Source organism: Drosophila nasuta, chromosome X (assembly GCF_023558535.2).
Source record: "Drosophila nasuta strain 15112-1781.00 chromosome X, ASM2355853v1, whole genome shotgun sequence".
In the NCBI taxonomy this organism is placed as follows: Eukaryota; Metazoa; Arthropoda; class Insecta; order Diptera; family Drosophilidae; genus Drosophila; species Drosophila nasuta.
The window spans coordinates 31547682-31575052 of record NC_083459.1 but is presented as its reverse complement, the minus strand read 5'-3'; the positions used below and the strand labels follow the sequence as shown (position 1 = coordinate 31575052).

Sequence of the window (27371 nt, the reverse complement as noted above, 5' to 3'; positions counted from 1 at the left end):
TCTTAATATCTTATTTCCTTCTCTATATTATGTTACTTTACAAATTTGAATGCCTAAAAAGCCAGCTAAATGTCAATTAATTATCAAGTTTGCCATTCTCACAAAATTTTATTCAAGAGCAGAGTTTTTTTTTTGGGGTGAGGGGAGCGAGGTGCTAAATTCAGTCAAACGCTAACGTCAATTAAAGAAAATTATGAAAATTGCCGAGCACGCAGACACGCAGATACTGGGCAAGAGGGAAGGAGAGAGAGAGAGAGAGAGAGGGGCGTTGAGGAAGCTGCAGCAGCTTTTGGTTGGTCGGTCAGACGGAGCCACTCATTGCACTTTATGCGTTAAAAATAAAATTTCTCGAGTGCTTTTGTGGCGGCGACGTTGCAACGTCAGCCCCCTTTTTGGTATGCAACAATTTTGTTGTTTTTGTATTTTTATTCGGCATGCAGCTGCAAAGTGTGCGCGTGTATGAGTGTGGATATGTTTTGTGTGTTGAGTGCCACTTGCATATGCAGCTCTTGGCTTTTGACACACACACACACACCAGGGTACACATTAACACTCGTGTGTGCAGACGCGCCACTTGAGTTGTTGTTTAAAAATGATTAAAAGCTCGAGAAAAAAAACCGCAAGCATTCAAAAAACAAGTGGCATTGCCTAGCTCACACACATATCCGACTAACACGTACCCTAACTTATAGATGACGTCAAAAGTGCAGCAACAATTTCGTAGAACTTTATTTTTAATTTGATTTAAGTAAGTATTTTAGATTCATTAAGTAATTGAACATGTCATAGGAATTTATAACCTTCATCGAGTCGAATTACAACAAAAGAGTCTCAATATGGATCCCAAAAAGTCCCACTTCAAGTCTAAAAGTGTCCAGCCAGCAGTTGAAATACCAGGCGAACATAAATCAGCAGTAAGCTAATGTGCAGAAAATCATTGCTTGCTCTAAAATTATGTGGCATACTTTTAGGATCAATGTTAATGTTAATGGCAATCAGAAATTTCTTGGGCCATCCTAAAAGTATGCAACACAAATTTGATCTTCCAAATGACTTTTTGCACATCTGCTTGCTGGTGATTTATGTTCGCCTGGTATTTCAACTGCTGACTGGGCACTTTTCAGCCACTGCTCGAGTGGGGAAAACTATAAGAATACTTACATTCAAAATTTCGAAATAAGCGCTAAAAATAATTTAATTTTTTGTAGCATACTTTGAGGATGTGACTAGGATACTTTTTCGATAATCAGCTATATCTCGGCCAAATCCTGTCGGATTTTCAAAGGACACATATTGCTAGAATCGTAAGGACCTCCTCCATCGATTGGCATCCAAAACTTGTAGTTTTTCTTTTCCGTTAGCCAAATGAAATATACGAAAATCATTCATTCCAGGATAACTCGAGAACCACAAGGACGATCGGCATGAATTTTGGCAGGATAATAGTCCTTACGAATACGCTTTAAGTGCCACAGGACTTGCAAGGATCAAAAAGGATATGACCGAGATATACGCTATTTTCAAAAAAACATGTTATTTCGGGTCCTGTAAGGACTTTCTTCCTCTTGAGTGCACCAATCGGTTCGTTTTAATAAGAATTATCCTTGCACAAAAGGACATCTCGATCGTCCTTCAAATTCTTAGCAATTTTTCTATACTTACCTTTTAAATTGTCAAATGTATTTTTGGCAACCTTTTCTATACTTACCTTTTAAAATATTTTCAAATTCATTATTGGCAAGGATAATAAAAATCCTTGAATGCAAATTGTTAGTACTACTCACCTTGCTTACAGAAATTTAGATCCTTACTAGACTCTTAAGGATTTGGTCAAGTTATGGCTAACAAACGAATGTTTTTTTTTTCGGCTATATCCTGTCACATTTTCAAGGGATAGGATCGCAAGGATATAAACTCTATCTATTGACTTAAAAATAGGGAATTTTCCTTAATAGTCCCGTGCAAATAGTAGACAAACGGTATTCCTGACTCAAGCGAGATCCTTGCAAGGATACGTGTCGCTTAGCATAGATAATCTGTGGTCGGAGTCAGCCTAATCCTCTCTCTGACTGTGACCCTTGCTTAATGCTTAAGCAGCGTGGCAAAAACGAGAGGTACTTACCGACAGACAGGACTTCATAATTTACAATCCAAGTGTGCACAGTGTCGCAAAGCGAGAAAGTAAGACAGATATATGTATCTATATTAACACTTCCATAAGCTTTGCACCACTGTGCATTAAAAAGCATACTTCTACGTGTTTGTTTGTGTTTTTCGGCACGTGCACAAATCATTTAGCGTTTTTATGCATTTTAAATGCTTGTATGCGCATGTTGCACCTGCCACATGCCACATGCCACATGTCGCATGCCACTTGACACACCCACACCGCTTGCTGCCACAAGTGCAACACACAAAGAGACCACAACATTCCATATTCAGTTGCTAAATTGTCAGCAATCTTCAAAAAAGAAGTAACTAACAAAGATAACATAATAGGAAATCATCTTAAATTTAAATTACAAATTATATATCAGACATTTAACAAGTATAAACCGCTTTTGATTCCGTTCTTTCCTTAATATTCCATAAAAATGTCAAGCAATTTTCGATAATCCAACTGAAAATATGAAATTATATTAACGAATGAAGAAAACAAGACAGAAAGCTATAGTCGAGTGTGCTCGACTGAGAGATACCCGCTACCAATTGTAAAAAAAGCAAAACAGTGCAGTATTCATTTTAAAATATACCGCAAAAGTATTAAAAATATACCAACAACTATATTTGGTATATTGAAAAAAAATTATAGCTCTATCTCTTATAGTCTCTGAGATCCAGCGTTTCTTTCATACTGACGGACAGACAGACAGAGATCAATAATGTTTATACTTAATGTGGTCGAAGATGACTTCTTCTGCCTGTTACAAAAAAGATTTAATGGGTAGCGGGTATACAAATGAAAACTAAAAGCAATATCTACATACCTCAAAACCATTTACAAGATTTCCCCTCTGGAAGCATTTTCAATAAAATGCAATTCCCTCAAGTGGCATTAATGCAAGCGGTGTGTTGGATGATGCAATGATGATTGGTTACACTCAATCAATACTCTCAAACGAGGAGTAAAACCCTATTTTAACTGCATTATACAATTTGTAGTTTTAAACTCCGAGTCAAGTCTATAAGTTAACGAGGTTTTTCATCAATAACTATAGGCACCTGTATTTTAGCTTTAACTTATCGGCTGAAGCCTCTTTCGTCATGATTTTTGTTTGCAATTTGTTGAACTACACAAAGTACAAAGTATTTAGAGTTATACGCTATAATAGTGCTTGGTAACAAGACAGTCGAGAATCGTAAGGTGCAGATTACATATTTAAAGATTTCGATTTGACATGAAATTGAAACTCACATTCGATCGTTACTGATGCATAGGAGAATCAGTCTTTTAAGTGGTTAGTTATCATATATACTATGTTATGTAGTTATTTTGTTTGATCTATCAAGAGGAATTGCATAGTTTATACTATTCTAGCATTGTTTTGCATACGTATGTATAATTAATATTGATATATCATTATTTTGTATATACAAATCGCACATTAATATATTTAATTAAAATTGTTTATGATCTTGTGTTCTTTGCTCTTTTTTGTTTTTGTTTTTGTTAAAAAGAAACAAAAACAAAAGGAAAGTTGTTATTAATAAAAAAAATGTAAAAAGTTCTATAACAGTTTTTTTTAGTTTTTGCTTTTCTTTGTAGTTTTTTTTTTTACTCTTTTTTTATTATTATTATTTAAGCTTTTGCGTTTTATGCCTTTCTGCTTTTCTTTGATTCTGCTTCAACTATACATAGTATGTATGTATGCGTGTGTCGATGTGTGTGTGTGTGTGAATGTGTGACGCTGTGTTGCTATCTCGCTCGCTAAAGCGCACGCTCACGCTGCATCTCGCTTGCTCGCACAGTGTCGCAAAGTGTGATGAAGTGTGATTTATGATGATTGGTGTTGATGCTGTTGTTGTTGTTGTTGTATTTGTTGTTTTACATAGATTAAAAAACGGAACTATCTTCGCTGCCAAAGACCCCCAAAGTGGCATCGAAAGCAATTCTTCCAGCACTCCTCTCTCTCTCTCACTTGTTATTAGATATTTGTTTTTGATTTTGTCTGTTTTGTTTGTTGTTTGTTAATAGTGTGTTTTTATTGTTGCTCATGCTGTTCTTCTTCTTCTTCTTGTTCTGCATAGACTTAGGCTTACTGATGATGTTCTTGCTGTCGTTTCTGTTGCTGTTGTTGTAGTTATAGTTATTGTTGTTGTTAGGTTGGTGTTGTTACAGTTACAGTTACAGTAGCAGTTAGGGCAGTCTCGTTGCTTCTAAGACGCTGCCGCAACAGATGCGGGCTCGCCACCACCGACCACTGACGCCGACGTCTCATTCGAATCAAGATGATTCAATTGCTGTTGCTCCTCCTCGGCACGCAGCTTGGCTGCCTCCTTCTCCTGCAGCTGAGCCTCTAGCTCCTCGATATTGCGAAAGATGCGTGCGTATTGGAAACGCTCCTGGCACTTGAGCTTATATTGTTCCGCCTCCTTCTCGCAATCGCCAAACACATCGCCGTCCCGCAACGCCGTGTAAATCTTGGTGGCCTCCTATAAAACAATATAATATACAATTGAATATCGATTCGAAATTTGATATACTTTAAATATCGAACGCACCTCAAGCCGCAGCTTGCTCAGATTGAAATCCGTGATGAGCTTAATGGCCGCTTGCTTTTTGCTGGCATCCAGCTCGTAGAGACCACGCGCCGCTTCGTATAAATGCAGTATGGAAGTTGTATGATACTTGGCAATGAACTCGTCGTTCAGCTGCTGTGGCGTCTTCTTGCCTATCAGTTCTTTGGTGGCCTTATCGAGCACCTGCTGCACATGTACATTGAACGGCTGCTCCTGCTTGGCGCTCTCCAGCGCCTTCATGAACCGTATGATGCAACTGTGCAACACCGGATGTGAGGCATCCAAGGCGCGTGCGCGTCGTATCGATTGCAGCATTAGCAGCAACTTATTCTTGCGATAGTACACTTCAAAGGCCAGTAAATGCGTCTCGATGCGCTCTTTGGCTAATTCCTGCAGCGGTTTCAAGAAATCAATTGCCTTCTCCAGCGGCTCATCGGTGCGCTCCAATTTCTCCGGTATTAGCTCATCCAATTGTGGGGCATCGGGATCGGTTTCCTGATTTGCCTGCTGCTTCGATTTCTGATGCTGTTCCCGCTTCACTTGCGCCTGCGCCGCCTGTGCACTCTCCAATTCGGCTTTCTTCTTCGCCTTGCGCTGTTTACTGCGCAGCTTCTTCAGCTCCGATGGCGGCAGGTTCTCTGTGAATACGCATGGCATTAAATAACTTTGTTTTCAATATTAAACGTCTGTCTTACCAATGTCAATCTCTTCAATGGTTGTCTCCGAGGCGAGCGGCTTGTCATACAGCCGTATGTAGACCTCGATGGCGCACTTGGCTGCCTTAAAGTAAAACGGATGACGACGCAACACATCCTCGAGCCGCAGCAGACCGACATACGCACGCAGCGTCATCTTGCGCATGCAATACGTGTGGAAATCAAATTGATCCTCAATGATTTCGGCAAAATGGCGATCCACCTCGTGGCATTTCTTTAACGCCTCGCCCCAGCGTCCCATGCGCTCGTAGGCCAGCGCGCATTCCGTCTGGAACCACATGCACTGCATCTCATTCAGATTGTCCATGGCCGAGACGCCTTCGCGCGTGAATTTGGCGCAAATCTCCTCCGCCTCCAGCACCATATTGGCGCGCAGCATATACTTGGCGCACTTCGAATTGATGTAGCTGTAAAAAGCACACAAAGAATATTAATAACAAAAATGTATGGAAGAAATCTACAATATTTTTTGCCTACCGATCAGCCGTGTCCATGCTCTGTGCCTCCTCGAGCCACACATACGCCTCGACAGGATCGCCGGCATGCTTAAAGATCCGTCCCTTTGTGATCAAGAGCTCAATGAGCGTGGGCGTATGATCAATGGCCGCATTGATGTACTCTAGGGCACGATCCGTATCACGCATATAATCATAGTGCTGGGCGAGAAACAGCGCTGTCCACACCAGGGCCGAGGCCGGTTCCAGGGGCACTTCTGCATCGGCATCCTCGCGTGAAAAGTGGCCCGATCGCGTCAGATTCTCAAAGTATTGGAGCGTGAGTGCCTCAATGATCGCCGTCTTTTCGGGCACCTGATGCAGCGTACGCACATTGACAAACAATGGCGGAATGCCTTTGCGTAGACCACGACGCAGATACTCATCGGCCACCTCACGGAACTCGTCGCCAACGGCAATGTCGAGGGGCAAGCGACGTGGGCAAAGGGCACGCGGATATTGCTCCTGGAATTCACGATAAACGGAGACAATGGCGCCCGATGTGGTTACCCGACGTGCGGCCATATATTGCTGATAGTAAAGCACATTCTCGGGATTGCGACGAATGAGCGACTCAAAGATGGGCACCGCCTTCTCCTGCTGGCCCAGCTTGATGTACAGATCACCCATGGTTTCGCGCACCGCCAGTTTATCGACAATTTGCGCCTCGTACTTGAGCAGATGATCGAGTGCCTGTTGCAGATGCGACGATTCGATGAGTATCTGATTCTGATAAAGCAGCAGCTCCGAGTGCCGATAATCGTGGGCCTCCTAAGCGAACGTATAAAGAGTAAATAATGAGTTCTATAAGCTACTAAGTGGTTAGTTTTACTTACAATCGTAGTCTGCGACTGACTGAACGTCTCCAGAATGTTGTTGGCCATCTCGTAGTCACCCAGCAGATGATAGCTCATTGCGAATCCAATCCACGAGGCATGTTGCGATGGACGCAACGTGAACAGATGATGACGCGTCTCCTTGTAGCCTTCGCGATCACGCATCTGTATTTGCAGCAGCGACAGATCCTTCAATATCTGCAAATTGTCCTTCTCCCATTTGAGAGCATTGCGATAACACTTGATCGCCTCATCGTACTTTTTATCGCTGCGCTGCAGCAGACCATAAACATGCCAGCACACATGCGAGCGCAAATCCCGACGCAATCCTAGGCGCACATACTTGTAGGCCTCCTCACGGCGGCCCAGGCCATTCAGCGTTAGACCCTTCATGGCCAGTGTTTCGCCATGTTCCGCGTACTTGGGATTTGAGAGTATCTGCTTGGCCAGCTTGAGGCCGTTTTTGTACTGCTTCATTTCGTAGCATTTCTGTTTTTGTGTGCGTTTTTGTAATTGCAATGGTAAAAACCAAAAACGATTAATTCCAGTTACAATTTTTGGTTAGATTGTAATCGACCAGCAAACACAACCTCCACCCTCGCTCGACCCCATCCACCACCCGCTGGCCATTGGACAAGTCAGGCAATTTTGCCATTTGCCGCTTGCCGCAGACACACACACACACACACACAAATGCAAAAGTTTGAGGTTATGCGACCACAATTCTCATTGTCGCAAGCCACAACAGACACACACACACAACTCAATCAATTGCATGCGCTACTCTGACTGTTGCTGCTGCAGTTGAGCACATGCTAACGCCATTTCAATTACAAATTGTCATCAAAATCCAAGTTATTTGTTGCTGCCAAAAATAGGCGCAACCCGAAAAAGCACATGATGGGCATGTGTATGTGTGTGCGTCGTTCGTCTGTGTGTGTGACAGCGGCAGCCATTTGACAATTTAGCCGGTGGATTTTGCTCGATTTATACAACACGCTGGCCATATGACTGATTAATTGTGTGACTTACCAATAATTTACGAAATAATGCACCCTCCTTGGGTGGCAGTGGATCGCTGGAAGGCATTTTCTACGTTTGCTGCTGCTGCTGCTGCTCTACTGCTGCTGTTGGTCGTGCTGCTTCTTCTGCTTCTGCTTCTGATTCCACTTCTTTTTCTTCTTCTTATAGTTCAGCTGCTGCGTTTTGCACCGGATTGAGAAAAATGCGTTGATTTCTCGCTATGACGGCGGGCAGAGGAGGTGCAGCACTTGTTATTATTATTATGTATTTCTTATAATGTACAATACAATCGCTACTACTCAGTGTGTGAATATCAAATTTTTTGCCCAGGCACACGCACAAAAAAAAAAAGACACACACACACCGCGTTACAAAATATATATGTAGTGTAGTATATTTTCTACTGTGAGTAAAATAATACCCCGCGAGCGAGCACACGAGCAAACTTTTGTCGTAGTCGACGGTGAGACAGCAACATTAGCGCAATATGCCCATGCAGAGCAGCATGTGCTAGCGTCTTGCTGTGAATGGCAAAACAGGCACAATTCGATTTATTCACATCGACTACCGCACAACGAACTTCGTTAAACGAATTGACTTTTTAATTTGTTACCGTCAAATACAACTATTTCGAATTCTCCAAAAAATTAAAAACATAAATAAACGTATAATTTTTTAACAAATTTGATTAGTTGTATGTTTTATTGCAATTTCGATTAAAGCACAAGTATCACACAGCTGTGCTACCGTCCGGGGGCCAGAAAAATAAGAAGATGCAAACAGTGGCCTCGCACTTTTGTTATATAAAACGTTTGAATTATTACTTAAAATGCTAGCAATTCATTTGAATTGTGCTTTTAATGTGCATATAAAATACATTTAAAGGTAAAACATGTGTTTTAACTACACAAATTACTGTCACTGCAGCACAATTCAAGTTATAATTGCTTACCCCGAAATTTGACATTCACACAATGCTCAAATCAGCTGTCCTACTACCGATTTAAACTATCGTAAAATCGATTACACGAAAATATATATCGAAGTTGAACGAACCCGAATCGGTTGTTGTTTTGGACAAACAGATCAAATAATATGAATTCCCTGGCCCGGCTTGGAAACTACGTTTGCCAAAGTGTGCAAATAGCTGGATGTGGCGTAAGTTAGGCGAAATTTTGCAAATACCAAAATTTACATATGTGCCTTTTACAGTTGCAGCAGGTGCGCACAAAATACGCCGATTGGCGTATGATACGTGATGTGAAACGTCGCAAATGTGTCAGTGAACATGCCAAGGATCGCTTGCGTGTGAATTCGTTGCGCAAAAATGATATTCTGCCCATCGAGCTGCGCGAGGTGGCCGATGCCGAGATTGCCGCATTTCCCAGAGATTCATCATTGGTCCGTGTGCGAGAACGTTGCGCACTTACGTCACGACCCCGCGGTGTTGTGCACAAATATCGACTGAGTCGCATCGTCTGGCGCCATTTGGCCGACTACAATAAGCTATCCGGTGTGCAGCGTGCAATGTGGTAGTTACTTAAGGCTCTGTTTCATTTAGCAATCGTTAAATAAATATATAATTTCCAAGTGTAATAATTATGGGCTCAGCTGTTTGCTTATCGCTTAAATGTGTCTATCGATAGCCGATAAGCGATAGACACTTTGTTTACCTTGCTGCTGCCGGCTGCAAAGTTGTTTACGTTTGTGTGTTCTTTTGCCATAAAATGAGCCACAAATCGAGTGGTAAAACACGGGATGCCGTTAATCTTGTGGACTGCAGCTTCCTCGATCACAAAGCCAAACTTAGCGTTCAGCTACAGCTGAAGAGTCGCCACCAGACAAGTCTAGTGGAGAATGTCAGCGACTTCTGGCAGTTTGTCAACAAATATGAGACGATGCTGCGCCAACTGGGGCAGCCGACGCTGCCCCCACTGCTAAGCGATGCGGAGCATTGCCAGGCACAGCCCTATCACAAGGCCAAGCACCTGGCGCTGCAGTTGAACGAGAAGCACCGGCATGACCACAACAACAACGATGAATTCCAGACGCAATTCGAGCAGTTGGTGCTCATCTATCTGGACTTTAAGCAAAAGGAGAAATTCGCACGCATCAAGAAGCTGAGACAGGCGCAACGCAATCTGCCCATAGCACGTTTCAAGCGCGATCTTCGCACATCCCTCGACGCCAGCCGAGTGCTCATCGTGGCCGGCGACACAGGCTGCGGCAAATCCACCCAGGTGCCACAGTATCTCTATGAGTTTGGCTATCGCAGCATTGCCTGCACGCAGCCACGTCGTCTGGCCTGCGTCTCGCTGTCGAAGCGCGTGGCGCACGAGCTGCTCGACGACTACGGCAGCAAAGTGGGCTTCCAGATACGCTTCGAACGGCAGCGGACACAACGCACTCACATCCTGTTCATCACCGAGGGACTGCTGTTGCGTCAGCTGGCAATGGCCAGCAATCTGGAGCAGTACGATGTGCTCATACTGGACGAGATACACGAACGCAATCTGTTCGGGGACTTTCTGCTGGGCGTCACCAAGTGTCTGCTGCGTGCCAAGCCGCAGCTGAAACTCATCCTCATGTCGGCCACCATCAATGTGCAGCTCTTTCACGACTACTTCAAGGAAGAGGGCGCCCGTCTGCTGCAAGTGCCCGGACGTCTGTTTCCCATCAAGCTGCGCTACATGCCCCCGCCGTCGCTCGAGCTAAAGGCGGGCCAAGCGAGCTCGGGCAGAACAAAGCGTGGCGGGCAGAGCGAGCGTCTGGATGCGGCGCCCTTTGTTCAGGTGCTCAGTCTCATCGATCAGCAATACCCTAGTGAGTAGTCAGCTCTTCAGTCCATCCACAGCTGCTCTAACTCAACACTTTCACTTTCTGCTTGCAGCCACGGAACGCGGCGATGTGCTGATCTTTGTGAGCGGCGTCAAGGAGATCGATGGCATCTGCGACGCTATACGGGAGTATGCCACCCAGCAGCCACAGTGGCTGGTGTTGCCGCTGCACAGCGGTCTGGCGCTGGCCGAGCAGGACAAGGTGTTTGACTATGCACCCGATGGCATGAGGAAGTGCATCGTGTCCACGAACATTGCGGAAACATCGCTGACCGTGGACGGTGTGCGTTTTGTCATCGATTCCGGCAAGGTGAAGGAGATGAGCTACGACAGCAGCTGCAAGGGGCAACGACTCAAGGAGTTCTGGGTGTCGCAGTCCTCGTCGGAGCAGCGCAAAGGTCGCGCCGGACGCACAGGACCAGGCGTAAGTTGCAGCCATAAATTTGCCATCATATTCAACTTTTTTTTTTACGTCTTCTAGGTCTGCTTTCGTCTTTATACGCAGAAGCAGTTTGACACCTTCGAGGCGTATCCCACGCCGGAGATTTATCGCGTACCGCTGGACACGATGCTGCTCCAAATGGTGGCCATGGGATTGCCCGATGTGCGTGCCTTTCCCTTCATCGAGCCACCCGAATCGGAGCGCATTGAGCAGACAATTCTGGCACTCAAACAGCACGTAAGTTGACACGTTGTTCATGCTACGGATTTCCTTTAATGTCCGTCTCCATTTTGTAGGGCGCTCTGACGGCGGATGAGAAGATCACACCGCTGGGCAGCTCGTTGGCCAATCTGCCCGTCGAGCTCTCCATTGGCAAGATGCTGCTGATGGGCTGCGTCTTCCCGGACGTCGAGCAGCTGCTCACGCTCGCCGCCATGCTGAGCGTCCAGAGTCCGCTAACGACGCGTGCCTTCAACGATCCGCGCTGTGATCGCGAGCGTCAACCCCTCGAATCGGATCAGGGTGATCTCTTTACGCTGCTGCGCGCCTTTTGCCACTGGCTGCAATTGAAGCGGGGTCGCGAGAATACGCGCAAATGGTGCCATCGCCTGGGCATTGAGGAGCAACGCTTCTACGAGGTTTGCAAGCTGCGCTCACAATTCCAACGCATCCTCGAAAGCTGCCGCATGGCGCCACCAAGTGCTGGTCAGGCGGCGCTAAGCAGCTCGGAGCGTGCGCGACGTCATGGCGAACTGCGTCAACTGAAGGCGCTGAAGCGACGTGAACGCTTCGAGCAGCCGCGTCAGCGTAAGCTGCTCAAGCAGCACGCGAATCTGGAGGCACAGCAGGAGGAGGATGAGGCTGGTGAGGATATGCGTGACGTGGACTTTCGGCTGCGTCACGATGCCAGACAATTGACGCTTCTCGAACGTTCGTCGCGCATCGAACGGCATCGCGATGTGATGCTGCTGAAGCTGCTCCTCGTCAGCGGTTTCTATCCACAGCTGGCGCTGGCCGATGAGTTCAACTATTGCAAGAGCGCGGGCCAGCAATTCTTTCACACACAACTCAAGCCGTTCATCTCGATGCATCCGAATGCCCATTTCGCCCAGCACTTTGAGCTCCTCAAGCTGGCCGAGAGCGATCTGCTGGACAAGCCGGCGTATTATACGCCCAAGCAGCCGCTCAGCGAGCGCCATCAGTTGCTCTGCTATCAGTGAGTAGTCTTTTGGCTTGCCTTCCGCCTCCTCCTTTATCAAGTACTTCCTTCTAGATCCCTGCTGGAGACTGCAAAGCCTTATCTGATGAACTGCATCCGTTTGCCGGCAGCACAAACTTTGCTGCTCTTCGGCTATGCCCTGGACACCGATCTGGGCATCACTCGCATCGTCTGCGATGGCTGGCTGGAGATGCACTTCCCCCACCCCGGCAGCGGGCTGCAGTTGCTCTCGCGTGCCATTGAGTTGCAGCGACGCTGGAGTCGACGTCTCCACGACAAGCTCAATGGTTTGTAGTCCTTCCCAACACTGTATCCAGCACACTTTCCTAATCAAACATTTCCCCGCTCCACAGAGCTTAACAATGAGGAGAAGTCTTCGTCATCGTCGGTTGTCCAGGATAAAAGCGACACGCTTTGGCATGATCTGCTCGACTTTATGAGCCTCGATGTGGCGTATACCATTAAGCGACTGCTGCCCGCCGATCTGAAGACGCTCTACACACATCGTCCACCGCCAGAGCAGCTGCTGTTGGCCCTCCAAACGAATCCCTTTGCCGCCGACTTTGCTCTGAGTGTCCATGGCGAGAAAGGTGGACTCAATGTGTCCGAGCATGTGGTCTATGGCTGTCTCACGGAGCAGCCCTGGACCCTGGCCATGGAGGCAGCGTTGCAACAGCAGCCGTGGCAATGTGCCCAGTGTGCTGACTTTGAGTTGGAGCATTTCTATGTGCCCGATCAGCTGCTGCATCGTCTGCAGTGTGCGGGACGCAAACGCAAGCGTCAACGCTCCGCGACTCCTCCAGCTGCAGCTGGCAGCAACAGCAGCGGATCACGCGACGCCAATTATCACTGCAATCAGTGTGGACGCTGGTTGAAACTGTCTCAAATCGAGATCTTGCGACATCGTCGACAATGCATCAAGAACTGAACCGAGCATGCCTAATATGCGAGACACTAGTGTCTGTCGCTAGACGTGCTTTAGAGCAGTGCAGCAGCAGAAATTGTGGCGGTCAAACGATAATTGAAAGTAGCGCCATCTGTTGCACAAAACGATGCAACTAATTTGAATGACAATTTTATTTGGTTGAAAAAGTCATGTAAGAAAATGTAGAAAATAAATCATTAAACGTAATTTAATGTATCAACAAAAAATGCAAGTAATTTTATTGAAATTATGGCTTATGAACCGAGCATGCCTAATATGCGAGACTGTCTGTCGCTAGTCGTGCTTTAGAGCAGTGCAGCAGCAGAAACGATTAAAATTGAAATTAGCGCCATCTGTTGCACAAAACGATGCAACTAATTTGAATGACAATTTTATTTGGTTGAAAAAGTCATGTAAGAAAATGTAGAAAATAAATCATTAAACATAATTTAATGTATCAACAAAAAATGCAAATAATTTTATTGAAATTATGGCTTATGAACCGAGCATGCCTAATATGCGAGACACTAGTGTCTGTCGCTAGACGTGCTTTAGAGCAGTGCAGCAGCAGAAATTGTGGCGGTTAAACGATTATAATTGAAATTAGCGCCATCTGTTGCACAAAACTATGCAACTAATTTGAATGACAATTTGTTTTGGTTGAAAAAGTCGTGTAAGAAAATTTAGAAAATAAATCATTAAACATAATTTAATGTAGCAACAAAAAATTAAAATAATTTTATTTAAATTATGACAGTTAACCCAAGCGAATTAAAGATCGTCTTGTTGCTTGCATATACATATAGAACTCACATTTATTGATTAAAATTCAGTTCAAATCAAACAATTTGGAAAGCTGAGATACTCGCTACCCACATCGCTGTGTTAAAATATACCAAATTATAAACCAGAGCAAGTGTTGGCAAAAAAAATAAAAATGTAGCTCAATCTCTTACAGTGTCTGAGATCCAGCTGTTCATACGGAAGTGGAAATAGCTATAATATTTATACTTTATGTGATGAAGGCTTCTTCTGCGTGTTACATACATTTATAATACCTTAGTAGGTAGCGAATATACAAAAAAAAAAGCTTCAAATTGTTGTACATCTATAAGTAGAGTCAGTTAGTTTTGAGGTTATGCTACAATATGGGAACCTCGCTTATTATCGATCTACGACTAAAAACAATGTTTTATCTTTTGTATGTTTGTTTTCTTAAAGAAAGATCACTTTCGGAAATTCTTTCTAATGCTTAAAGACGTCTTTTAGTTGCATATGTTTGTTAAAATTTCATCTTTCATTCATTGTATTGTATTAGGATTGTAATTTGTTATTCATATATATGTATTTGTTTTGAAAGCATATATACAGTTATGTATATACTACGTTATAGACAGTTAATTCTCTACATCATTTAATAGTTGATTCGAAAAAATGCATTTTCGAGAAGGAAAAAAAAAGAAAAAAAATTGTAGTGAACAATTCAGAAATAGTGATTAATTCAATTGAAGAGTTTTTAACTGCTTTGTTCCATCATGTCCTTAACTGTTACTGATTATTAGTCTTTTGCCAAAATGCTTACGGCATATACTCGCGATCAAACTTGGCTCGAATACGCGGCACACGCGCTTTCCTTACAACTTTGGGCTGCAACAACAAAAAGGACATCAATGAGAAAGGGAATTGCGATTTAAACAGAAAAATTCATTTACTTTGCTAGCAGCTGCTTCGTCGGCTTCATCTTTGACCGTAGCATTTGCAACTGGGACGGATTCGGTGGTCACCGCTGGTTGCTACATTAAAAAAAAGAAACAAAACTCGAATTACATTAAAATTCCAATAATTTACAATTGCAAAATTGATATTTACAGATATTTTCAATGTTTCGACTAGTTGATTTGTTGCCGCATCGCTTTGATCCGCTTGCGTTGTTGTTGGTGATGCGCTTCCCTTTTTAGTGCTTCTTGCTGTCTCAGTCGTGTCTGGTTTATCCTGAAATCGAAGAGAAGCATAGGGTATAAATAAGCAATTAAGACAGGTTAAAGCTAGAAGATTGCAGAGAGCCTTACGAGAAGCGAGCTACATTGCTGTGATTGCTTTGAGCGAGTTGAAGGAAGAAAGTTTACTCGCTTTGTAGTTGCTTTTTTGCTTCGCATCGCTTTTTCCTTCGCTCTCACTTTGACATCTTTCGAGCGATTGCATATGGAAAATTGTGCGTTCTCGCCCAATATCTTAAACTATCATCTTTTGCAACTAACAAATAAGAAAGCTACTTAGAGAGTTCTCGACTGTGAGATACTCCCAAAATATTAAAAAAAAAACAGTAAAACAGTGCGGTATTATTCTTAAAATATATCAAATCAATACCGCAAAAATACTAAAATATACCAATGGCTATTTTTTGGTATAGAAAGCTACTTCGAGTGTGCTCGACTGTGAGATACTCTCAAAATATTAAAAAAAAACAGTAAAACAGTGCGGTATTATTCTTAAAATATATCAAATCAATACCGCAAAAATACTAAAATATACCAATGGCTATTTTGTTGGTATAGAAAGCTACTTCGAGTGTGCTCGACTGTGAGATACTCTCAAAATATTTTAAATAATAGTAAACAGTGCGGTATTATTCTTAAAATATATTAAATCAATACCGCAAAAATACTAAAATATTCTAATGGCTATTTAGAAAGCTACTTCGAGTGTGCTCGACTGTGAGATACTCTCAAAATATTAAAAAAAAAAAAACAGTAAAACAGTGCGGTATTATTCTTAAAATATATCAAATCAATACCGCAAAAATACTAAAATATACCAATGGCTATTTTTTGGTATAGAAAGCTATAGTCGAGTGTGCTCGACTGTGAGATACCCGCTACCCATTTTGAATAATAGTAAATAAGTGTGGTATTCTCCTTAAAATAAACCACAAAAAAACTGAAATATACCAATGACTATAGTAAAGCGGTATTCATATTGAAATATACCGAATTGACACAGAAAAATATCGAAGAATATACCAAAAGCTATAATTGGTATATTGATATACTACTACATTTACAATATACCATTGAGTATAAAATAAACCGGATTATCATTCAAAACAAATAAGATCCGTCGTAAGTATAAGTTTTTCTTCCCAATACACAACTAAGTATTTCTACTTACCCTATGGATTAAAATATAGCGGATATAACAAGTTTATTCGGTTGGTTTATAGCTTACCGGCTGTTCGTCGCGTTGTACTTTCTTGGGACGATATGCCTGAATGGGCACAAAGTCCTGGATGGTTGTGACAGAGCGGCGATTGTTGTTGTTGTTGTTGCTGTTGTTGCCGCCGATGTTGCTGCTGTTGTAGGCGCTGTTGTTGCCGTTGTTGTTGGTGGGATAAAAGTTGTTGGCATTGTTGTTGTAACGTGGATAGAAATTGTTCGCAGCTTGTCGCATGAATTGCTGCTGTGTCAGCTGTTGCAATGGTTGTGGCAATTGCTGATGTTGTTGCTGCTGCTGTTGCAATGGTTGTGGCAATTGCTGATGTTGCTGCTGCTGCGCTTGTTTCTGCTGATGTTGTTGCAGCAATTGCTGCAGTTGCTGCGGCAGTTGTTGCAACTGTTGAGCTTGTTGTTGCTGCAATTGTTGTGCTTGCTGTTGCTGTTGATGTTGTTGCTCCCTCAGTTGTTGCAGTTGCTGCTGTTGCTGCAATTGTTGAGCTTGCTGTTGCTGTCGTTCCTTAAGTTGTTGAAGTTGCTGTTGCTGCACTTGTTTTGCCTGCTGCTCCTGTTGTTGTTGCTGCTGCTGCTCTTTCAATTGTTGCTGCTGCTGTTGTTCCTTCAACTGTTGTTGCTGCTGATCTTGCAGCTGTTGCATTGGCTTTCTCAGCAACGCTTCCATCAACTGTTGCTGCTGTTGATTCTGCGGCTGCTGTTGCTGTTGCCGTTGATCCCACTGCTGTGTCTTGATCAGATCCGATTGCTGACGTGCCTGTTGCTGCTCCTGCGCCTCACGCTGCCAGAACAACGGCGGCTGTGGCAATTTCTGCAAATTGTTTCGCATTAATTAATCGCATTTTTGAATAGGGAAACTCTTTAACTTACGGGCATTTGACTAGGCAGTGCTGGCGCCTGGGACGGAATCATTGTTGGAAACTGAAATTGTGGTTGCAGATGCAGAGGAGAAGCTGCTTGTGCCTGTGGCAAGGGAGATGCGGCTTCCGGCTGCTGTTGCTGCTTCGATTTGAGGCCCAACAACAACTTGAGCGCCTGCGTTTGCGCTTGTGGCGTAGCAATTGTTGCTGCTGCTGTTGCTCCTCCCCCTCCTCCGCCAGCTGTTGCTGCTGCTGCTGCTGCGGCGGCGGCAGCTCCAACAATTGCTGCCTCAACAGCTGCTGCTTGGGTCAACTCAACGCCGCCGGTGCTACGCTGATTCAATGGCGCCTGTTTCGACTGAGTGCGCCAATTTTGCGATGCTGCTTCAGTTTTGATAGCAACATCTTGATCGGCTGCTGGCGTTGCTGTCGGGTTCACAAATTCATCGGCGACGCGTGTCTTCATTGTGATGGGATTGTATTTGGAGCCAGCTGCTGTCAGATAGCGACCATCGGGCTGCTGCTTTTGCTGCAGTTGCTGTTCACGCCAATTGTCGCGCATCATTTCCGAATACGGTTTTTGCTGCTGCTGCTGTTGTTGTTGTTGGCGCTGATGACGGGATTGCTGTTGCTGTGGCTGCTGACGCGGCTGTTGTTGTGGTTGCTGTCGTGACTGTTGCTGCTGCTGCTGTTGTTGTTGTGGTTGCTGCGGCTGCTGCTGTTGTGATTGTTGCTGCTGTTGTTTTGGTTGCTGTCGTGACTGTTGCTGCGGCTGTTGTTGCGGCTGCTGTTGCTGTTGTTGTGGCTGCTGTCGCGATTGTCTCCAGTTGTTTTGCTGCCCTTGATCCGCCTGCTGTTGTTGCTGCTGCTGCTGTTGTTGTTGTTGCTGTTGTCTAGGCTGTTGTCGTTCGTTCTCTACCAAAAGAAAACAAGTAAGAAAGTTACAATCGAGTGTGCTGGGCTGTGAGATACCCGCTACACATTTTGAATAAAAGCAAAATATTGCGGTATTTTATCAAAATATACCAAAATACGAATATACTAAAAATATACCAAATTTTATATTGTTAAATATACCATAGACGGCACAATATACCAGATTGTCAGCCAAAAGTATTTCTTTAATTACTTCCACAATTTTTATCTGATCGCAGCCAAATTTTCAGGAATCACAACTACTTTAGCTATTATTGCATATACCAGCTCTAGCAGCTCAGCTCTAAAGTTACGCTTGTTATTCGATTTTTTTTGATTTGCGGGGGCGGAAGTAGGCGTGGCAAAAATTTGAAACAAACTTGATCTGCGTGCAAACATAACAAATGCTGTCGAAAAAAAATTATAGCTCTATCTCTTATAGTCTCTGAGATCCAGTGTTTCATACGGACAGACGGACAGACGGACATGGCTAGATCGTCTCGGCTGTTGATGCTAATCAAGAATGGGTAGCGGGTATAAACACTCCACATAAGTCAAAGCAAGCAGTAAAAGCAACTCTAAACTTCTCTTCTCTACTCACCCATTGACCCGCTGGTCACGAGCAGCGATCCCTCGGGCACCTTGCAGACGCGCTCCTCGGCAATGCCGTAGATGCTGCCGCAGTTGGGAATCGGTTTGTCGAAGAGCACCTCGCACATCGCCTCGGTGACATTGACGCACTCGAGACGCACGGGATTCGGATCGGTGACCAAATGCACGGCAATCACAGTGCCCGTGGAGCCCATGGGCACCGAGTAGACGGACTGGACGACGACAACGCGATCGAATAACTTGATCGCTTTGCCCGTCTTGTAGGCCTCGGGCAGCGAGACGTTCGGTTTGATTAGCAGATGAGGTTTCACCTGCAATTTGACATTATGCGCCGGCTGCGATCGCACTTCGTCGATGGATGTGAGCAACAATTCGACAGTCTCCTTGCAAATGGTGCGCGTACCGCACGCGACACGATCGGACTTCATGTGCGCCTGTTGACGCACCCAATTGGCCAGATCCTCGATGTGATGTTGGCCCACATCGTTGGGATAAATATCCTCCTCGAACACAAACTCGCTGCGATCGTTGCTCGTGCTAAAGTAGTTGATCACCTCGGGATATTTATCGCAATACTCGGCTATCAGATCCATGGCCAGTTCAGAGAAGTACCATTGATTGTTCACGCGACGACAGTAATCGGCGCGTTCCTCGTTCAAACGTGGAAATTTCAGCTGCAGTCCAATGTTGTGCTTCGACACGTTCTCCATTTTCTGTCGTCGCGGTCCCAGCACCACCCAAACAGTTCCAGTCATGCGTCCGAGGCAGCGGCTGCTCATGTTCAGCTCACGGCACACTCTGTACGCGTTGATAAACTCGCGATCCTTTTGATCCTGCAGCTGCTGTGCGGCAAACAAGTTGGGCGCAGGACTAACGAGCATGCTGACTGTGGAATGTGGAATGAATGAGAAGCTTTTAATATTATGCTTGCTTTCAATGGATAAAATGGTTCAAAGTATGCTACAGTTTTAGTTTGAACTGTGAGAATCCCGCTACCCATTTCTTATTTTTAAAATATACCGAAAAAATACTAAAATATATAGTGAAGGCTAAACTGTGTGGTATTATTTTTGAATTGTATTGCAAAAATACTGAAATATATGCTGAGGGCTGAACTGTGCGGTATTCTTTAAATATACTAATTAATATACCAAAAAAATAATATATTGAATGCTTCTTAAATAAATGTACTAAATAATATACCGAAAAAACTACTAAAACTTTCTGGATGCTAAACAGTACCGCATTATTCTTAAAAATACCCAAAAAATACTAAAATATATACTGAAGGCTAAACTGTGTGGTATTTTTTAAAATATTCTGCAAAATGCTGAAATATATACTGAGGGCTGAACTGTGCGGTATTCTTTAAATATACTAATTAATATACTGCAAAAAATACTAAGTATTCAGTATTTTTCTTAAATAAATTTACTAAATAATATACCGAAAAAACTACTAAAATATTATATGGATGCTAAACAGTACAGCATTATTCTTAAAATATACCCAATAATATACCGAAAATTACTAAAAATATACTAAAGACTGTATTTGGTATATTGATATATATATACTTTCCAAATATACAAAATATAGCAGACTGTCAGCCAACAAAGCTGAGACCCGATTTCATTGGGCGTAAATGATTTCTTAAATAACTTCATAATTTTTATTCGACCGCTATCAAATACTCAGGAATCATTAACACCTTAGTTATTGGTGACTGGTGACATTCAAAATACTAGCTTCAAAGTTACGCTTGCTATTATTATTTTTGCAGATTTTCGGGAGCATAGAAAAAACATTTGAAACTGTCGAAAAAATTATATGTCTATCTCTTAAAGTCTCCGAGATCTAGGTATTTAGACGGACGGACGGACGGACGGACGGACGGACAGACGGACATGCCTCCTTCTGCCTGTTATCAACACCCTTCTACCTTATGGGTAGCGGGTATTGATGCTACATCTTTAGTTAGAACTAAATAATACAGATGCTGCTTTGTTTGACTCTAACAACTTGCATAAATTATATTTACCCTGTAAGCGACCGCAGGAGTAGACTAGCATCGGATCGAGGACGGTGACCTCGTTGCCGTAGTTGGGAGAACCGATGAAGAAGGCCGTGCTGCCGGCGGGAAACAGTTGCTCGATCTTGTTAAACTGCTTGCGCATGTTGTTCTGCACTTTGATGTCGGCCACAACGCCCTGGGCGGGATACGGCGTCAGCTTTGTGCTCCAGGTGTCACGCATAAAGACATTCCCACGCGGTCCGAAGTCAACGTTGCTGCCGGTGTAAGTGCGCACATAGAGGATCACATCGTAATTGGGAAACTTGATGCCCATGCGCGACGAGAAACTGCAGAATAGAAACGAACACGTTAACAACTTTTAAAACAAGAACAAGAAGAATAATGTGACTCAACTGATCCTCCAGCGTAGTGCGATCCGTTTCAAAGCGTCGCGCCTCATTGGCCTTAATGCCCTGCTGATCAATGGACTGATCCTCTGTGCAAATGCGTTCCACCTTCGCTTTGATCAGATGCGGCCAGCCGATGTGCACGATCTGCTCCAGAAACATGCTCGCCACATTGAAGATGCTGTTCTCAAAGTTGCGCAACTTCGGCAGCAGCACAACGCTTTGATTGCGCGAAGGCTGATCAAAGATGCGAACGCGATCCGCACGAATCTCAAACTACAAGTAAAAAGAAGAACAACTTAGATATTTTACGACTACAAAAAGAATTCGCAAGTATTTGTAATTCAATAATAATCCAAGCGTCCACAAAATTCGATTCCTTAGAATTGAAAATATGGATCCAACTTTTACAGTCGCTAAGTTCTATCCGTTTAAAGTGGCGGACAGACAGACAGACGGACGGACAAAAGTTTACAAATTCGATTCTCTAGAATTTAAATTATGCTACCAACTCGTTAATTTAAATCACACTTTTACAGTCACTAAGTTCTATCCGTTTAAAGTGGCGGACAGACTGACGGACGGACAAAAGTTTACAAATTTCTGTCACTTACATCGAACTCGAGATGCTTCATGGTGGGAAAACCCGGAAAGAAGACATGACGCGCCGCATTGGGCAGCTCAATGCACACCGTTTGCTCCAGATTGAGTTCTACTTCTTTGGACCAACGTGCCAACTCGGTGGCATGGACATGCTGCAACGCCTTCAGCGGCTCCAGAGCTGGCAACGAACCCAACGATTTCTCACTGTAATCGTATTGATACATCGGTCCATGACGATTTCGTTGGCGTTCCGCTGCCGTCAATTGGGATTCGCACTGTTGCATGGCATGCAAAAGGCGCCGCTCATCGATGAAGGGTATGAGGACAACGGCCTCCCATTCGTTCTTCTTGCCATTGAGATCGCTCTCAAACTCCTTGGGATAGAATTCGGCCAGTGGACTGTTCTCATTGAGCATCAGATGATGATAGGCTGGCGGCAAGAGAGCGCTGCTAGCGGCTGGCATCACAGCCAGTAGCTAGAAACAAGTGGCAACAATTGAGTTGAGCTGATAGTGGAGTGTTGGGAGTGTTCACCTGCTGGAACGGCAAAAACGGTTCGCCCAAATCGAATGTGACCTTCAAATTGCGTATGTTGGTCAGGTCACCGATGAAGGGCGCATAATGATACGGATAGAACCAATTCCATGACTGTACGCCTCGATAATAATAGTCAAGGATCCACTGCAATGCCGTCACATACTGCAGACTCAGTTCGTCAATCAGCGAGCTGTGCAGCTCCGTCTTGAACTTGTTGCGATAATAGTTGCGTTTGTAGTTCTGAAACTCGTTCTTCATAGCCGTCTCTTCATCACTCAAGTCCACGTCGTCGCCATCCTCGTCGTCGTCCTCATAGAGCTGGAAGTTTAAGGTCAATTTAGTATCGCATCAAATGATGTTCTCATCAATTTAGCATGAATCAAGCAGCTGCATATATCAGCAGCTGTCTCTTTTGCACACTCACACACAGCAACAAAGAAACCAACTAACTTAAAGTAAGGGGAATCCCCTTCATATTCATGCAGTAGAGCTCACCTTCATGCTGTTGTCTATGAGCGCGGAGAGATCATCGTTGAAGCTATTGGAGGCGCCTCCATTCTTGATCTCCTCCACATCGACATCGAATGCCTCGGTCTTGGCGTGCATATACTTGAGATCATCGTAGTGCTCCTCGAACAGCTCCAGCTCGATCTTGCTCAACGAATGCATAAACATCTCCAGGCGCGCCATATTCAGTTTGCCCTGCTCATTGATATTCCCGCCCAGCTTCGGATGCAATTCGATGTAGGCTTTGTAGAGCAGCGGCAGCGCATTCGACGAGATGTGCAGACACGGCAGATGCGGTATGAAATCGTTGCCCACCATAAAGCCCATCAGCACCCAATCGTCAATCAACTGGGCCACATCCAATGGCTTCTCCGGCGTCGAGAGCTGGGCAAACTCCAGCTCCAAATATTCACGCAACAGTCCCAGGTGGAGCAGAAAGAATCGTGTCTCGTCAAAGGTGCCACGCTTCACATTCTTGCCAAACTTCACCTCCTCGCGCAGCACCACAAAATGCAGCTCATGCGTGCATAAGCCCAAAATGATGAGATCCGCATCCAGACCGTAGAGACAGTGACGTGTGTTGGGATCAAAATTCGGCTGCGCCTTCATGTAGCGTATGTAGTCCATGATCTTGTGCTCGCCCTCGCCGGGCACTTCTTGACCACTGAGAATCACCTGGCACTTTTTCCACAACGGATCTGTCGACACTTTGATGCGAAGAAAGTTGCGCAAACCCTTCTGCAGTTCGTCCATGAACTCGGTGCCCGGCGTAATGCAATTGCTGTCAAAGCGATCGTGTTTTCGCTGTTCGCCTCGTTTCAGTGCCTTGGCCTCCAGTTGTTCGGCTTCGCGGGCGGTGCGAAAACGCCGACTACGTTGTTGATTCATTTTGGCACGCGGTGCAACGCCATCTATGGCAAGGAAGAATAACTTTTGTGGCTTGATCAAATAGAACAGCTTGTCCATGTAGTTGAAAATGTCTTGAAAGATTTGTGCCTGATCCAAATGGAAGTGTATGTTCCCATCATCGGGATGCGAGCAATTGTGCACAATGCCATTCACATCCAAATACAGATTATCAAATTCAGGCATCTGCAAGGAAATACAAATAAGAAAAAAGGAGAAATTTCATTGCGTGCACACAGCGCCATCCAGCGGTCAATGAGAGCACTGCAATGCACAGTTGCCTGCCGAGTGCAGCTTGCTTTTCTGCCAATCTCTCGCTTCACACTTACACTATGCTCACGCGCCAATTCACTGAGACACGGATAGCGTTCGCTAATATAACGAAAAAACTTTGGAACACCCATGATGATGATGTGCAAATATCGCTGTTTTCCTTGTAAACTGCTGCTGCTCTTTTGCGCGTGTCCTTGCCACGTATATTTCGCAACAAGCAACGAAACCCAACTTGTTCGCCTCTCTTTTGTTTGCGAACAGAAAAATTTGGACTTGTTGTTTTTGTATGCAGTACAAAATGTGCAGTGTGACCGGGATTTTGATTTGCCCAAAAATTCACTTTGCGCAGCGTGGCTGCAACATTCCGCGTATATTGTAATTTGTAGAAAAATACTAAAACCCAAAAAAAAAACACCAGCAGCACAGCTGTTTTTCGCAGCAGCTAGCTTATTGTCAACCAGATCAAACAGCTGTCAACACAACAACTTCTGCGTACGCTGCTCTCTTCCGAAATTTTACGTAATTTTGATTATAATAATTTATTATTATTCTACGCAGCGCACAGGTAAATAGCAAAAAACAATGTCGCTAATACGTCAAGTGCTATGCCGCGCTACACCCACCATGCAGTTGTAAGTGTAATTGCAAATTTGGCATCCAATTGCAAAAATTCCAATTCGTATTTTTTTTTTGCTATGCAGCACTGCACGCTGGGCGTCTTCGCAGGACATCGCACCCATTGATCTGGATAAGGCGCTAGCCCGTCCCGAGGATGTGGAGCAACGCAACAAGTTGAGCGGCAAGATTACCGTGCCTGTGGCCGTCAATCTCAGTCCAATTTCGGGAGTGCCCGAAGAACATGTGAAGGAGCGTCGCGTTCGCATTCATATTCCTCCAAAGAATGCGATGCAAAGCGGCACCGATAACATCAACACATGGCAAATCGATTTCGATAACCGTGAGCGCTGGGAGAATCCCCTCATGGGCTGGGCATCCACGTGAGTACAACATCGCTAACGACATCCAAAATGTGATATCGTTTTCTTTATACAGCGGTGATCCATTGTCCAACATGAATGTGCAATTTGGCTCCAAGGAGGAGGCCATCACATATTGCGAACGCAATGGCTGGCGTTATTATGTCGACGGCGAGCTGAAGGAGAAGAAGGAACGCGTCAAGAACTATGGCGTCAACTTTGCCTGGAACAAACGCACTCGTGTCTCCACCAAGTAAAATTTTGGATATTGATGCGATGGAGTAGCAAAAACCAATTACACGTTATAAAATACTTTAATGCTATATCTTTTTTTTTGTCGCTAACTATTAAAGCCACTCAAGTCAATTATGATGTGATCTGTGATGACGGCGGTGAGAACGAGATCGGGAGCGAGAACGAGCTCGGGAGTGACAGGGAGATCGGGAACGTTTCCTGTGGTGTTTCTGCTGCTTGTGCCGCTCTCGACTGCGGCTGCGACTGCGTTGCCTACGCTGTTGTGGCTTGTGATGCTCACGGAAGCGGGAACGATCGCGGGATCGGGATCTGGAGCGTTGTCTGCGATTGTTATGTGTTGCGTGTAGCTGCCTCTGCTGCTCTTGGTCTAGCAATTGCCGTTGCTGCTTGATCATTGCCTGCATTTGCAACTCGACCAGCTGATGAAGCTGCTCGTGCAGCGTTGGTTTCGTCTTTCGATGACGCCGCTGCTTTTGATGTGCTCTTTTCGTCTCCGCGACTAGCTGCGCAAAGCTGGTGTTCTCCTCGAAGCTCTCACGTTGTCGTGGCGTTCGCTCCAACACATGCTCGTAGAGCAGTAGCTTTTCTTCTGTGCTATGATTGATCTGCAAATCATCAACGCTTTTTATAGTCGTTGTCTCTGTGTGTTGCTTGCCCAGCAATTGCTGCAGTTGGTCTTGACTCAGTTGCACGCTCCGCTGTGGTGTTGTCATGCAACTGGGCGGTAGCTGCTGCTCGCTAGTTTCCTTGGATTTGGCTGTCACTCGATGCTGCTGCATTTAGAAAGATAGCTGTGGCTTAATATGTTAGTCAATTTAGTTATGCAAATTACCTTTAGTACGCCTTCTTCTGTCCATTGTAGGCGATTGAGCAGCTGCTGCAATCGCTCTTTGCTTTGGGTGATGAACAGACGCAGTGCGTCCTGCTCAGCAGACATTTCAATTGGAGAACAACAACAATTAGTTGCGCGAACCAGTGTGACCGCAACTTGAGTGCTAAACTATACCAGCCGGCTCAAAATAAAATACTAAAAGAAACAATTTAAATTTCGTAAATAAGTAAAGTAAAATATTCGCACAATAAAATTTGTTTACCGCAAGCTATACATTTCAATTAAATTCAATTTCATAATTTCTTTCTTGTAAATAGGCTCCAATTCACGAAAGCCGGCAAATTGTAATTTGGTATTTTACCAGTCGCAGAAGTTCACACTACAAAATACTAAAGCTGCAAGTTGTAAAAAGAGGACACGACAGGCATTAAATAAATTAGTAAACAAAGAAGAAATGTTTATTTCCAAATAAACTAGCTGAATATTTCCAAATAAACTAGCTGAACTTAATGCTACTTTATGCGATGCCCAATTTCCAGTTCCGGATTCATTATGTTCAACTTAGAAACAAGACGGTAAATGCCATTATCAAGCAAGCGGCGCCAACCCAAGGAGATTTGCGTTCACCAATGCGCGCCAGCTTATAAAATGTACCGAGGAAACTGCAAACAATAAAATGCGAGCAATTAAATTTGTTATTACGGTCATTCATCAAGTGGTTTTGCATACCCTTTCTTGTTGCGATCAATGATACTGGGGAACAAAGACCGCAAATACGCACAGGTGCAAATCATCAGCAGAATAACCGACAATAAGCTTTGGAAGTTGAACAGCGCACTCTAAAAAATACATAATTATTGCAAGTTAAATAGGCAAAAAGTTGCAATTTGCGATCGTACCATTGTGATGTCTTTTGCTTACAAGTAACACAATAACAAGTTAAACTAATGACGTGCCGTCTTTGGTGTGACCAAATGTACAAAAAACAGCAGCGTGACCGTAAGCTTAAATTTCCAATAAGCTAAAAATTCCCAATTGCTAAATTTTACAATTTGCATCTTTATTTTTAAATAGTTTGTACTACACTGTTACAATGGATTTATTTGCCACCGCAATACTTCAAACGCCATTGTAAACTAATTTAAGGAAATTAAATCGAATCATCTCTTCCCGTTTCGGTATTTCGTTACACCACCAAAAAGTTTGCTACAGCAAAA

The 27371-nt window shown here is 44.1% G+C and overlaps 7 protein-coding genes across 10 annotated transcripts; 3 read left to right on the top strand and 4 right to left on the bottom strand.

Annotated features, from left to right (window-relative positions):
* Positions 1-4017: 4017 nt before the first annotated feature.
* On the bottom strand, positions 4018-8272 carry LOC132797430 (N-alpha-acetyltransferase 16, NatA auxiliary subunit). The gene is made up of 6 exons (XM_060809205.1): positions 7819-8272; positions 6787-7275; positions 5934-6721; positions 5436-5863; positions 4723-5378; positions 4018-4653 (listed from the first exon to the last, which is right to left on the bottom strand). The coding sequence occupies exons 1-6, from the start codon at positions 7873-7875 to the stop codon at positions 4378-4380; spliced, it is 2694 nt and encodes an 897-aa protein (XP_060665188.1). The 5' UTR covers positions 7876-8272; the 3' UTR covers positions 4018-4377.
* A 542-nt stretch (positions 8273-8814) lies between these two features.
* On the top strand, positions 8815-9408 carry LOC132797431 (small ribosomal subunit protein uS14m). The gene is made up of 2 exons (XM_060809206.1): positions 8815-8967; positions 9022-9408. The coding sequence occupies exons 1-2, from the start codon at positions 8905-8907 to the stop codon at positions 9343-9345; spliced, it is 387 nt and encodes a 128-aa protein (XP_060665189.1). The 5' UTR covers positions 8815-8904; the 3' UTR covers positions 9346-9408.
* A 38-nt stretch (positions 9409-9446) lies between these two features.
* On the top strand, positions 9447-13395 carry LOC132797429 (probable ATP-dependent RNA helicase DHX34). 2 transcript variants are annotated; one of them, XM_060809203.1, is made up of 6 exons: positions 9447-10632; positions 10700-11070; positions 11152-11325; positions 11385-12304; positions 12362-12594; positions 12661-13395. In XM_060809203.1, the coding sequence occupies exons 1-6, from the start codon at positions 9537-9539 to the stop codon at positions 13233-13235; spliced, it is 3369 nt and encodes a 1122-aa protein (XP_060665186.1). In that variant the 5' UTR covers positions 9447-9536; the 3' UTR covers positions 13236-13395. The 2 variants fall into 2 exon arrangements, with proteins under 2 accessions (XP_060665186.1, XP_060665185.1); XM_060809202.1 differs by having other exon boundaries at positions 11128-11325; positions 12661-13394.
* A 1047-nt stretch (positions 13396-14442) lies between these two features.
* On the bottom strand, positions 14443-24407 carry LOC132796420 (5'-3' exoribonuclease 1). The gene is made up of 12 exons (XM_060807585.1): positions 24147-24407; positions 22900-24003; positions 22402-22722; positions 21879-22343; positions 21272-21540; positions 20885-21204; positions 18833-19729; positions 17327-18231; positions 16458-17267; positions 15102-15224; positions 14945-15025; positions 14443-14879 (listed from the first exon to the last, which is right to left on the bottom strand). The coding sequence occupies exons 1-12, from the start codon at positions 24219-24221 to the stop codon at positions 14811-14813; spliced, it is 5439 nt and encodes a 1812-aa protein (XP_060663568.1). The 5' UTR covers positions 24222-24407; the 3' UTR covers positions 14443-14810.
* A 96-nt stretch (positions 24408-24503) lies between these two features.
* Positions 24504-25385, top strand: LOC132796425 (NADH dehydrogenase [ubiquinone] iron-sulfur protein 4, mitochondrial). 2 transcript variants are annotated; one of them, XM_060807593.1, is made up of 4 exons: positions 24504-24582; positions 24649-24722; positions 24792-25088; positions 25144-25385. In XM_060807593.1, the coding sequence occupies exons 2-4, from the start codon at positions 24673-24675 to the stop codon at positions 25322-25324; spliced, it is 528 nt and encodes a 175-aa protein (XP_060663576.1). In that variant the 5' UTR covers positions 24504-24582; positions 24649-24672; the 3' UTR covers positions 25325-25385. The 2 variants fall into 2 exon arrangements, with proteins under 2 accessions (XP_060663576.1, XP_060663577.1); XM_060807594.1 differs by having other exon boundaries at positions 24580-24722.
* Positions 25386-25429: 44 nt separating this feature from the next.
* Positions 25430-26585, bottom strand: LOC132796424 (arginine/serine-rich coiled-coil protein 2). 2 transcript variants are annotated; one of them, XM_060807592.1, is made up of 3 exons: positions 26417-26585; positions 26155-26349; positions 25430-26092 (listed from the first exon to the last, which is right to left on the bottom strand). In XM_060807592.1, exons 2-3 carry the CDS (start codon positions 26257-26259, stop codon positions 25430-25432), a joined length of 768 nt encoding a protein of 255 aa, XP_060663575.1. In that variant the 5' UTR covers positions 26260-26349; positions 26417-26585. The 2 variants fall into 2 exon arrangements, with proteins under 2 accessions (XP_060663575.1, XP_060663574.1); XM_060807591.1 differs by having other exon boundaries at positions 25430-26095; positions 26417-26570.
* Positions 26586-26642: 57 nt separating this feature from the next.
* On the bottom strand, positions 26643-27160 carry LOC132796428 (protein kish). The gene is made up of 3 exons (XM_060807596.1): positions 27054-27160; positions 26884-26993; positions 26643-26816 (listed from the first exon to the last, which is right to left on the bottom strand). The coding sequence occupies exons 1-3, from the start codon at positions 27054-27056 to the stop codon at positions 26711-26713; spliced, it is 219 nt and encodes a 72-aa protein (XP_060663579.1). The 5' UTR covers positions 27057-27160; the 3' UTR covers positions 26643-26710.
* Between the last annotated feature and the right edge of the window lie 211 nt (positions 27161-27371).

What these genes read in the sequence shown, in the direction of transcription:
- LOC132797430 (XM_060809205.1), bottom strand. Translation starts at nt 7,875, where the DNA reads ATGCCTTCCAGCGATCCACTGCCACCCAAGGAGGGTGCATTATTTCGT. An exon ending in GTCAGTCGCAGACTACGATT is followed by an intron (nt 6,722 to 6,786) that starts GTAAGTAAAACT and finishes ACGTTCGCTTAG; the next exon opens with GAGGCCCACGATTATCGGCA. An exon ending in AGCATGGACACGGCTGATCG is followed by an intron (nt 5,864 to 5,933) that starts GTAGGCAAAAAA and finishes TGCTTTTTACAG; the next exon opens with CTACATCAATTCGAAGTGCG.
- LOC132797431 (XM_060809206.1), top strand. Translation starts at nt 8,905, where the DNA reads ATGAATTCCCTGGCCCGGCTTGGAAACTACGTTTGCCAAAGTGTGCAA. An exon ending in TGCAAATAGCTGGATGTGGC is followed by an intron (nt 8,968 to 9,021) that starts GTAAGTTAGGCG and finishes TGCCTTTTACAG; the next exon opens with TTGCAGCAGGTGCGCACAAA.
- LOC132797429 (XM_060809202.1), top strand. Translation starts at nt 9,537, where the DNA reads ATGAGCCACAAATCGAGTGGTAAAACACGGGATGCCGTTAATCTTGTG. An exon ending in CATCGATCAGCAATACCCTA is followed by an intron (nt 10,633 to 10,699) that starts GTGAGTAGTCAG and finishes TTCTGCTTGCAG; the next exon opens with CCACGGAACGCGGCGATGTG. An exon ending in TCTCCACGACAAGCTCAATG is followed by an intron (nt 12,595 to 12,660) that starts GTTTGTAGTCCT and finishes CCCGCTCCACAG; the next exon opens with AGCTTAACAATGAGGAGAAG.
- LOC132796420 (XM_060807585.1), bottom strand. Translation starts at nt 24,221, where the DNA reads ATGGGTGTTCCAAAGTTTTTTCGTTATATTAGCGAACGCTATCCGTGT. An exon ending in TACAACGCGACGAACAGCCG is followed by an intron (nt 15,225 to 16,457) that starts GTAAGCTATAAA and finishes CTTCGATTTCAG; the next exon opens with GATAAACCAGACACGACTGA. An exon ending in ACGAAGCAGCTGCTAGCAAA is followed by an intron (nt 14,880 to 14,944) that starts GTAAATGAATTT and finishes TTGTTGTTGCAG; the next exon opens with CCCAAAGTTGTAAGGAAAGC.
- LOC132796425 (XM_060807593.1), top strand. Translation starts at nt 24,673, where the DNA reads ATGTCGCTAATACGTCAAGTGCTATGCCGCGCTACACCCACCATGCAG. An exon ending in GCTACACCCACCATGCAGTT is followed by an intron (nt 24,723 to 24,791) that starts GTAAGTGTAATT and finishes TTTGCTATGCAG; the next exon opens with CACTGCACGCTGGGCGTCTT. An exon ending in CTCATGGGCTGGGCATCCAC is followed by an intron (nt 25,089 to 25,143) that starts GTGAGTACAACA and finishes TTCTTTATACAG; the next exon opens with CGGTGATCCATTGTCCAACA.
- LOC132796424 (XM_060807591.1), bottom strand. Translation starts at nt 26,259, where the DNA reads ATGTCTGCTGAGCAGGACGCACTGCGTCTGTTCATCACCCAAAGCAAA. An exon ending in CAGAAGAAGGCGTACTAAAG is followed by an intron (nt 26,096 to 26,154) that starts GTAATTTGCATA and finishes TTCTAAATGCAG; the next exon opens with CAGCATCGAGTGACAGCCAA.
- LOC132796428 (XM_060807596.1), bottom strand. An exon ending in ATTGATCGCAACAAGAAAGG is followed by an intron (nt 26,817 to 26,883) that starts GTATGCAAAACC and finishes TATTGTTTGCAG; the next exon opens with TTTCCTCGGTACATTTTATA.